General features: G+C 48.9%; 1 protein-coding gene across 3 annotated transcripts; it reads left to right on the top strand.

Moving 5' to 3' along the window:
- Positions 1-61: 61 nt before the first annotated feature.
- Positions 62-10,759, top strand: MTHFR (methylenetetrahydrofolate reductase). Of its 3 annotated transcripts, none has more exons than XM_040586537.1 (12): positions 62-188; positions 2,420-2,671; positions 3,775-4,013; positions 4,318-4,428; positions 4,608-4,801; positions 5,281-5,531; positions 6,294-6,428; positions 6,735-6,915; positions 7,302-7,484; positions 8,930-9,031; positions 9,274-9,393; positions 9,915-10,759. In XM_040586537.1, exons 2-12 carry the CDS (start codon positions 2,430-2,432, stop codon positions 10,110-10,112), a joined length of 1,956 nt encoding a protein of 651 aa, XP_040442471.1. In that variant the 5' UTR covers positions 62-188; positions 2,420-2,429; the 3' UTR covers positions 10,113-10,759. The 3 variants fall into 3 exon arrangements, with proteins under 3 accessions (XP_040442471.1, XP_040442473.1, XP_040442474.1); XM_040586539.1 differs by lacking the exon at positions 62-188 and adding an exon at positions 518-608; XM_040586540.1 differs by lacking the exon at positions 62-188 and adding an exon at positions 2,778-2,864 and having other exon boundaries at positions 2,557-2,671.
- The last annotated feature ends 274 nt before the right edge of the window (positions 10,760-11,033 follow it).

Below are 11,033 nucleotides of genomic sequence, written 5' to 3'. Positions count from 1 at the left end.
TTCCCGGCCCCGCCCGCCGCCGCCGCGCGTGACCCGCCGTCTGGCCCCGCCCCACCGCGAGCTGAGGTCACGGCGCCGCGTGGGAGAGGGGCGAGCGGCGGCCGCGCGTCACTCGCCCCGCCCGGCCGCCCTTAAAGCGCCGCGGGATGGGGCCACCCGCGCCGTGCCGCGCCGCGCCCCGCTAGCAGGTGAGCGGGGCCCCGGGAGGGGGGCCCGACCGCCGCCCCCGCACCCCCCGCCCGGGTGCCCCGGGCCGCGCTGCCGCCAGCGGGTTCAGCCGAGGCGAAAGAGCGATCGGGCTGTAGCTTGATCCCTGCCTGGCCGCGAGGGACAGGGACCCCCGCGGCGGCAGGTACCCCCGGGCGCTGCCCGCGCCCCTTCCCGGCTGCCCGTGGGGTGCCGGCCCCCCGGCCCGGCCGCGGCCCCCCCCGGCTGGCACAGCGGCCTCCGGCAGCCAGGCCCCGGGCGCGGGCGGTGCGGGCCTGGCCGCGGTACCAGCAGCGCACGGCTTTTTGCCTTACTTTGCAGCTGGTTTTGGTGTTTAGAAAATCTTTTTTTCTTTTTGCAGTAATGACAACCTTCTGCCAGCAAATCTGGTGTATCTGATGGTAGGGGAACAGCTCCGAATGCTGCCTTTAGACAGAATTTAAGTGGGATCTTTGCCTGTCTTTGTGGTTCTTGATTGCCGGTACGATAAGGACCTTTCCTCAGGAGCAGGTCTCATCCTGTGCTATAGAGACTGAACCCTTCCTTTGTGATGGGTGTTACATTTCAAGTGCAACAACAGAGGTCCTCTGATTTGCCAGTGTGGTGTGGCACACTTGCTAGAAGTGAGGCACTGGGAGCTTACTACACGTAATTTTGCACCACTATCTTGAGCTTTGGGATAATTCTCCAAGATTAGTGCCACGTGGATATCAGGGAAAGTCCTTCCAGAGAGCTTGGTCAGGGCTGCTACTGTGCACCCAGCTGCTTTTGCTTCACTTGTCAATAGGTCTGTGCTGCTGATTCTTAACATGGCCTGCTGTGTTGGTAACACAAGAGATTTGAAACTTCCTCTTGGCAGCAAAGGACTGCATTCCTTTCTCATAGCCTCCTGCCAGCTGGAGAGGTCCCCAGGCGGTAAAAGTAGACTTTCTCCCAAAGAGTTTTTGCTTGATTGGCAACTCAGTGTAAACAGTAGAAGAGGAGTGCAAAGTCTTCTTGGATGACCTAAACCCACAGAGCTTATGATAAGAACAAAGTGCACACTAGCTTGCACAACCATTTCCTCTAAAACAGACTCCAATGTTATGTAATGCTCAGACAACATGATGCTTCCCTGTGACAATTTTAGGTTTTGGCAGGTATGTAAGCAAATAACGTAGTTCCAGGTTTTATGGTAGCTCTTCTCTAATTATCTGTAATCGCTACGTCATCTTACAGGCATAAGGTGACATGCTTTTGGGAGCTAAGTGGAGTTGGGTATCTGTCCTCTACACCACTGATTTGCAGTGGTTTTTTACTTTCTGTGAAGCCAAGGAAGCACACCTGATCATGTTGCAAGGCAGGAAGAAGCAGATGGTCTCCTCTGACCTTGTTTCCAAGCAGCCACATTTGGTGAGGAAAGGACCAGGAACGGCATATCTGGTCAAGGAAAAAGCTGAGTGTGTGCAGTGGTATTGGTGCAGGGGACAGTTTGTGCAGTGGTATTGGCGCAGGGGACAGTTGTCTGTGGAGATATGTCTTGTGGAAGAGGGCTGATGTTTGGAAATACAACTGGCTGATGCCAGCAAAGACAAAACAAAGGGCTGTATTTGTGGGGATAGCCTGACCAGAAGGTCGCTTTTTTTCCTGACCTGGGAATAGTTTGTGCATCCTTGCGTACCTGCCCCATTAACACTTGCTTTCCTATCTACACTGTAAAGAAGCACTGCCTTTTGGGAACAAACAGAACGGAAACCCTGAAGATGGACACAGTCGAAGAAGCAGCTGCTATAGGAAAAAAAAAAAAAATAAATCTGCTGGCATGTCCAGCCCAAGGGCACAAGAACAAAAGGCAAACAAAAAAACATGTGCACCTGATGCACATGGGTGTCATTGCTTGCTAGGTTGTAGTGAGGACAAAAGTGATGTTGACTCTTTTGAGAGCCAAATTTGACTCAGCAGGCACAGAAGAGCTGCATCAAAGTGGCATGAACCCATCTGCTATGTTACTTCTTTCAGCACTATCTAAACACGCTTTCTTTTACTGTGTTTTCACCGGGTCCTCCACTACAGCTTATAGTCAGGGCTGGCAAAAGGGTGACTCCTTAATGATGGTTAATGTTGGGTCTTAGCTTAAGCCTACTTCATCTGCTGCTCACCCCAGCAGTAACTGCTCCTTGCTGAGATCTGTGTCCTGCTTCATACCCACTATGTTCCTGTTCCCCTCCTCCAGAGAGCTCATCATGGTCAATGAGACACAGCATACCTGCACTGCCGGTTCCAGCTCCAAGTCTGATGGTGGCAGCAGTAGCGGAAGCGAGAGCTCCAAGGACAGTTCGCGCTGCTCCACCCCTGTCCTCGATGCTGACCGTCATGAGCGACTGCGGGAGAAGATGCGTCGACGGCAGGATGCTGGAGACAAGTGGTTCTCCTTGGAGTTCTTCCCTCCACGCACAGCCAATGCTGCTGTCAATCTCATTTCCAGGTGAGGGCTGCAGGGTGGGAGAGGGGAGAGTTGAGATGTCTTTGGTGGAGGGCTGGGAAATAGCTAATGAGGCAGGCTTTGTCCCATGCTCTGTCTCCCCTTCCAGGTGACGAAGCAGGTAATTGGGCTGTGCTTTCCTGCTGAGGAAGGTAATGGACACCAAGTAACTTGTCGTCCCTGGAGGCCCTGAAGAGTTAAGTGTCATGGTGGGGTTACTGAGGAGGCCAGACTTTCCTCTCTCCCATGCCGGTGAAAATGGAGCAACCCCACTGTCATGCTCTGGGGCTGAACAGAGTGCTGGAGGACAATAGAGCAGAAAAGTACCTATTAAGACTAGAAAATATTACTTGTTGGACAGTGTGCCAATGTCTCTGGAACAGAGACTCCCACTTGCTTTCAGAATCATACAGCCACTATGGTTTGTGCCTTTCTGCTACTGAAAGGCCACAATTAGCCTCTGAGGTAGGTGTCCCCATCTACATGCTAAATGAAAGGTCATAGTTCTCAGCAGAGCTAAAGGTTATCCTGGAGCCCCAGGAGCCACCATGTACTCACCTGGAGAAGAGAGTGTTTTATAACTCTTTCTGTAACTGCTGTATACCAGTGCCAGGTTTACTTTAAACAGAAGAGCTTGTTTCCAACCCAGAGCAGGAGAGAGACAGGTTAGGGGGAGCCTTTGTCTCTTCTGTTAAGCATGCCTGGGGGCACAACAGAGATCTAGTCCATCTTTTCATAGTTGTGGCCTCTGGACTTAAACCTAGGAACGGGGGTTGCAGCATAGTCTCCCATCTCAAAAGGAATGGCATTTGCACTGCTGTCAGAAGACAGCATGCTGGGGGAGGAAGTTTATTCTACAGAGAACATTTAAGTTGCCTCTTCAAAGAGATTGTAAGCTTTTCCTCATACAGCCTTAAAGGATGACTTTCCTTATTTACGTTTGCCACCTCCTGAACTCCTAGTTTGACACTTTTCTTGGTCTCTCCTGCTGCTGTCATGCAAGCTCTCTTTGCCTGTTGCTGGCATTCCAGCAGTGATCAAGATATCCCAGGCAAGGAGAGGGGAGCTGGCTACCTGGTAGGCTGACACAGCTCTAACTTCCACAGGTTTGACCGCATGGGAGCAGGTGGTCCCCTCTTCATTGATGTGACTTGGCACCCCGCAGGGGACCCCGGATCTGACAAGGAAACTTCCTCCATGATTATTGCAAACACTGCAGTCAACTACTGTGGCCTGGAGACTATCCTGCACATGACATGCTGCAATCAGACCAAGGATGACATCACAGGGCATCTGCAGAAGGCCAAGCGGCTCGGGTTGAAGAACATCATGGCACTGCGTGGAGGTGAATCCTTTTGTCCTGTGATGCGTAGGGCTGAGGTTGTACTGCTGTTGCGTTCAATTTCAGAGTAAAAATTAATAAATAAGATTTAGAGGTTCCTTCTGGTGCAGGAGTTAAATGTCAAGACTGCATTTCACCTGATCCCTTTGTTTGCAGTCCTTCCAACTCAAGCATAGACAAAAGCAGTCCATGGGTAAAACGGCAAACTTGGGGGTTTCATCTTTGTCTTCCTTTTGATAGCAGGAGGTTTTCAGCATAGGATAGTAGATCACAAGTCCAGCAAACAGTTGGTTTGTTCTCTTTTCAGATCCTATAGGTGAGGAATGGGAGGAAGAAGTAGATGGTTTCAACTATGCTGTTGACCTGGTCAAGCACATTCGCAATGAATTTGATGATTACTTTGACATCTGTGTGGCAGGTAAGTGTCTTTAATTGCAGTCTGAAATAGGGAAATCAGCTCAGCAGTCCCTCTCTGGACCTGGGCAGCAAGTGACAGTACAATCAGATTGGCTGCTTTCTTAGGTCTGATGTGTTGTTCTGCCTACTAGGGTTTCAACTTTTTTTTTTTTTTTTTCCCCCCTCCCTTCCCCTGCAAAGGCTACCCCAAGGGTCATCCTGAAGCAGAGAGCTATGAGGCAGACCTGAGGCACCTAAAGGAGAAAGTCCTTGCAGGAGCAGACTTCATCATTACGCAGCTTTTCTTCAGATCAGAAACTTTTCTCAAGTTCATGAAGGACTGTCAAGCCATTGGCATCACCTGCCCCATTATTCCTGGCATCTTCCCCATACAGGTGAAATCCAGTAATTCTGGTTTGGGGAGGGAATGAGGATCCAGGATGTTAGGTGTTTGTGGGTCAGGGGCTGAGAGAGGTCTGTAAATATCCTCCATGAAATTTCTGGGAAGTGAAAGTGCTAAATGTGGTAAATCTGTAGGTGGTTTGCAGAATTAAACTCTTAGGCATGTAATAACAAGCTTTAAAAGTTTTCTCTGCCCATATAGCAAAAAAAGATATAAAGGATAATGGTCTACCAGTCCTAAGGTATTTACTCATCACTGTCAGCATGCTAGGCTCAGGCAAAGAAGTGGGAAGAAACCACCTGAAATGACATGACCAGGACTGCCTTACCATACCAGAGATGGGGTTTAGGAGTAGAATCCAGGAGCCCCAATTCTAAATCTCCTGCCACAAAATTGAGATGAAGTACCTGTGTTGCTGGGATGTTAGAAAAGGGCCTTGGAAAAATGAAAATCCCCTGCATCCTCATCCAGGGTTACCACTCCCTGCGCCAGCTGGTGAAGCTATCCAAGCTGGAAGTGCCTCAGGAAATCAAAGATGTGATTGAACCCATCAAGGACAATGATGCGGCTATCCGGAACTATGGGGTGGAGCTGGCAGTGTCCATGTGCCGGGAGCTATTGGATAGTGGCATGGTGCATGGGCTCCATTTTTACACACTCAATCGGGAAGTGGCTACTACCGATGTCCTTAAGCGCCTGGGCATATGGAAGGAGGACCCTAGGTGAGCAGATTATGCTGGCTTCTGTTAGTTCCTCTTTCACATGCATCCATCCATCTCATCTACTGAAGGCTCAAGCAGTGGATGGCTTGGCACTTCTCTTGCTGCTTTTTTTTTTTGGTGGTTTTTTTTTAGCATCTTTCTGCACTTAGAATTTCACCCATCCTGCAGGTCTCAGACAAAAGCTGGGAGGAATAGAAGGGACAGCTGAAGGAGGAATTTTAGTTAAGTACCTTTAAAGTAGCCTGTTCTGGAACTTTAAAAACCTAGACTCTTTAGAGCTGCCACTTGGAAGAAACATGTTTTTTGAGGTCTGTCACAATCCCTCTTACAAGCTAGGTGCTATGTAAGCTCCTGCTGTAGACTTCTGATGTTCTCTGAAGCTCATAAAGGGAACGTGGACTTTCCTCCAACTCCACAGGCTTTAGCATAGACAAGAGGAAGTGGAGGAAGATAGATACCTGTTTTTTTCTTCTTAAAAATAAACTTCATGCAGTGCTTTTCCCTTACCTCATCCAATTTCAGGTGTTAGTCCTGAACTTAAACATTTAATAGACACCTACTGAGCATCCTGTGAGGGAACTGAGTGGGAAAAGATTTTCCATAAAGAAAGAAAAGCTTTCTGTCCCACTTCTTGACAAATAGAACTCTTCTCAGCTGCTGTTGCTTGCTGTCCCAGAGGCAAAGTTCTCCAGGGGAAGGGCTTCCAGCCCCTAGTGGAAAGTCAGCAGAGGACCTGTGTTAATGTCTGCTCCTCCAATGCAGGCGACCTCTGCCCTGGGCAGTCAGCGCTCACCCCAAGAGAAGAGTTGAAGATGTTCGACCAATCTTCTGGGCCTCTAGGCCAAAGAGTTACATCTATCGAACTCAAGAATGGGATGATTTCCCCAATGGCCGATGGTAAGCTGTCAGCCTGCAACGGCAGTGAGGTAGAGGTGTGGTATGAAAGCCTGCTCCACAGCTGGTCTGTCATTTGTGGGTGTCCTGGGCACACTTTGGGCTTGACAGAACAGGTGGCTTTGTAACAAAATGGTCCCCAGTTGCTTGGATTTGCGTGGTAAGGAGAATGGCACCAAGGTGTTGAGGCTTTTGGTCTCTAGGTGGATTTTGTTGGCTACTTCTTTTCCTGGGTGGCTGTCTCCCTGCATCACTAAATCAGCTTACTTCATCAGTGGCCTGTTAATTTTGTGTCTGCTCCCCTTACAGGGGTAACTCTTCCTCTCCAGCCTTTGGGGAACTGAAGGACTATTACCTCTTCTACCTGAAGAGCAAGTCTCCCCGGGAGGAGCTCCTGAAGATGTGGGGAGAAGAGCTGACGGGTGAGGAAAGTGTCTTTGAGGTCTTCACATGTTACATCACTGGAGAACCCAACAAGAACGGGCACAAGGTGAGTGGTGTCCCAGGAAGGGGTGGTCAGTGTGACACAGACAATAGCGCATATTTCCTTTTGCTCCTGGTACCACATTGTTCTTCTGAACAAGAACTGGCACTTTCCTATCCAGAGGGCCTTGCTGAGATAGTGGCTGAAGGGAATCCAGCACCCAGAGCTAGGGCTCAACATAAAAGGAAAGCTGCTACAGTATGACGGGACCAGTACCTATAGAATTCAGCAGTCTATGAGTTGAGGATATCCTGCCCCTTGAACCAAACCTGGGAATTCTCTCCTGAAGCAGATGTGTTTGAGACCATTAGAGCACCTCTGAGTTCCTTCAGCATCCAGATGGCAGCGAAAGGGTTGTTACAACCATTTTAAGCCATCTCTTCTCACTGTAGGTTACGTGTATGCCTTGGAACGATGACCCTCTTGCTACTGAAACCAACCTTCTGAAGGAGCAGCTGGAGAAGGTTAATAGAAGAGGAATTCTGACCATCAACTCTCAGCCGAACATCAATGGCAAACCATCCACAGACCCCATTGTAGGCTGGGGGCCCAGCGGGGGTTATGTTTTCCAAAAGGTACTGCACTACTCTGGGCTAGGCAGCAAAGAGTTACACCTGAGTTGGGTCTCTGTTAGGTTGGGAAGTCCTAGGCTTTCACCCGGATAATCCTTCTGCCTGCTCCTTATCTTAATGCCTTCTTGCTGAGATGAGGCAAAGCTCCTTCGGTGTCTTAAACAGACTATGTCATCTCTATGGCTGACTTCATAGCTGTTTTCCCCCACCTGAAAACATATACTGAAGATCTAGAGAGTTTTTGGGTGGTGTTTTTTTTGCTCTCAGCAAGTAATTATTGGTCATTTCTTTCTAGAGCAGGGCATTATTGGTCATTTCTTTCTAGAGCATCTGATCCCGTTCAGTGATGTAGGAAGCACCCAGGTTTTTCATAAAAATGGGAATCGATGAGGTAGCATCTCTACCATCCAGCTTCTCATGGTAATAACTGGGCATTTAAAAATTCCCCTGTCTGTCCTGTAAGGCAGAGTTCTCCACCATTTGCCCCCACCCCACAGCACTCCTGCTGTGCTGTTCAGAGTGCTGCCAGGTTCCCTCTTGGGCCTGCAAGCAGTCTTACCTGCCAGTTTGCCTCCTGCTGTCATGCATTTTCAGGCCCTAGAGCCTTGCCACTAATGTCTGTGATGGGAATCTCCCATCAAGGTAAATGCCAGGCAAGTGGCTCATACTAGGAAACAAAGCAGCCTTGTTCAAAAGGGATCCAAACCGATAAAGCCGTGAGAGCAGCAGATGGCAAATGCAGTTATGTTTTCAAAGGAAAAAATTCCCCCGAGGTGAAGGGAAATCCATCATCTCACACAATAGCCAGGAAATGGGGGGAGGGGAAGCAGTTGTTGGGAGCAGCCAAGCACAGAGCAGCAGTAGATGGAGCAAGTGCAGAACTGGGTTGTGTATGTACACAGGGAGAATTGGGAACAAAAGATGAGGACAGGGAATGGTAGGGTGCTTGGGAGAGCCCAGCTGAGACCCCCAGCTTCTGCTCTGGCCAGACTGAGCTGCCTTGGCAGGACACTGCTGTTCATAGGGTGCCATGTACAACAGAGGCCAAGCTCAGGCTTCTTCCAAGCACTCCACTCTGTCTGGCACAGACTGCTTCCCAGGCACAGCCACTGTGGTTAATGCTGGAGCTTATTCCAGCCTGCTCATGTGGGTGCAAAACAGGAAGCTTGTAGCTGTCCTGAGCTGACTGCTCCTAGGCCATTACCTCTGCTCACCCCATCTTTTTATTTGTTTCCCCCCCCCCATCCCAGCTCTCTTACTAATTTGCTCTGCCCTTTGCTCAACTCTCCTCTGTAGTACATGTTTCTGGGAATGGACATACAAGTCTTACGCTGCCTGGTTTCCAAACAGCCCAGACTCTGCCACTGTCCTCTTGGTTGCCTGTATTTGTCCCAGCCCTGCCATGAGTTAAGGCTCTTAATCTTCTCCCCTTCCCCATCTCCTTGTAGGCATACCTAGAGTTCTTCACTTCCAGTGAGATCGTCATGGCACTGCTGAAAGTGCTGAAGAAGTATGAGTTGCGAGTGAACTATCACATTGTCAATGTCAAGGTAGGCTGTTGTTTACAGGACACTTTCCTTTCACCACCTTAGGAGAGAGGTAAATATCAAAGATTCAGATATGACTATGATCAAAGTGGGACATGAGGGCTAATGAAGGGAAAGTGAAGCAAGTCAGCTGTGATGTGCAGCAGCTGTCTGACCTTAACAAGGAGAGGGTAAACACACTTATTCCAACTCACTTAATCCCTCTTCCAGTGGTTGCTTCAGAAAGGTTTTCTTTCCGTTGGCAGGGACAAAATATCACTAATGCTCCAGATCTGCAACCCAATGCTGTCACCTGGGGCATCTTCCCAGGCAGAGAGATCATCCAGCCCACTGTAGTGGATCCCGTAAGCTTCCTCTCCTGGAAGGTGAGTCCTGCCCTCCTGCCAGATACATTGCTGTACTGCCCTGAAAGCTTGGTCCGGTTTGGTTTTAGTCTGTGACACTTCTCATAATTGAGTACTGTTGTGATACTAGCTTGCAGAAGTCCAGAGATTGCTCCTTCTGCTCCCTCGGTGTAAGGAGAACTTTGCTTCGGCCCTTCACAGGCACCACGTGCCCAGTAAGAGGATGCTTGGGAGCTACCACTGTCACTGTGCTGGCCCCAGAGCTCTGGGCAGCGGCTCTTCCTCCCTTCTTCCACACACAGGGGCAGTGTTGAGCCATTTTACTGCAAACGTGTCTAAGTCCAGCCCCGGGCACTTCCCACTGAGTGGAAAGTGTGAGGCTCCTGGCTCACCTCTTGAAATTTTTACTGATAAGGAATAAGCCACAGGCTGGCCAGGCATGCATGACAGTGGTTGTCCTAAATGAAGTCATATGAAAATGCAGCTGTTATATGTGCATTACACCACTGCCAGCATGTTTGGGTTTTTGTTTTCCTTGGTAGGATGAGGCCTTTGCGCTGTGGATCGAGCAGTGGGCCAAGCTCTATGAAGAGGAGTCACCCTCTCGCATGATCATCCAGTACATCCACGACAACTACTACTTGGTCAACCTGGTGGACAATGACTTCCCACTCGAGAACTGCCTCTGGCAGGTTGTGGATGATACTTTTGAGCTGCTGAACTCTCCGACTCAGGAGTGAAGATTGATTCCTCCTCTAATCTCTTACTCCATCCTTCCGTCCAGTGACTGCAGGGAGAGAAAAAGCAGCTCCTGTGCTGATAGTAGACCACACACTCCTAAACCCAGTGACCAGGCTAGCTCTCTGATCTACCCACACTACATGCTCTTCTGTCCCACACACAGAGATGCCCTGACCCTTTCTCACTGAACAATAGTCTACTTGAACCTCTGAGCTGAGGCTCTAGATTGAGCTTGAAAAGGCCAGCTCTGTAGGATGAAGAGGTGCTAATCATGGCTATGTTGATTACAGTAACAGAAAAACTCCCATGCATCAATGTGATAATTCAGTGGGATTCTGGTAACTTTCTTGTGCCAGAAATGCTGCCTTGGAGGCAGAAACACTCCTGTCAGCAGTGCCTATGCAAAGAGACTATTTTAGGAATTACCAGCCCTGAAAGGAAGCTCAAGTTTCTTTTACATTGCACTCCTAAGATTTATTTCTTCATAACTGATCCTATCAGGCTCTTTTGCACTCACTCCAAAAGAAGGTATAAGTCTTCTCCCTAACTTTTCTCCTGTTATTGTATTTCCTGTTTTCTTTTTAATAGAAATGTTAATTTCATATAGGAATCACACTATTTCTTAGATTAAATACATTAAAATATACAGGTGTCTCTTGTACTAGGCCATACTCTTGTAAGTAGCAAAGATTCATGTTGTCTGCAAACTAATCAGCCTGGCACAAGGGAAGATTTTTAAGAAAACCAATTGTTTATGGAGCAATCCTGCCTTCACTTTCAACACATGCCCTTAGTAAAGCATGGACAGAGCTCCATGATGGAATATAGAAAGCTTAAATCCTAGAATTTACCAAAATCAACCAGCTACAAACTTGGGCTCAGTTCTGGGAGGTCACAGGAGATGTGGTGGTCTTCCAGTG

The sequence above is a fragment of the Falco naumanni genome, chromosome 3 (genome assembly GCF_017639655.2).
Source record: "Falco naumanni isolate bFalNau1 chromosome 3, bFalNau1.pat, whole genome shotgun sequence".
Lineage (NCBI taxonomy): Eukaryota > Metazoa > Chordata > Aves > Falconiformes > Falconidae > Falco > Falco naumanni.
The sequence above is the reverse complement of the archived record's forward strand: the minus strand, read 5'-3'. Positions and strand labels throughout refer to the sequence as shown.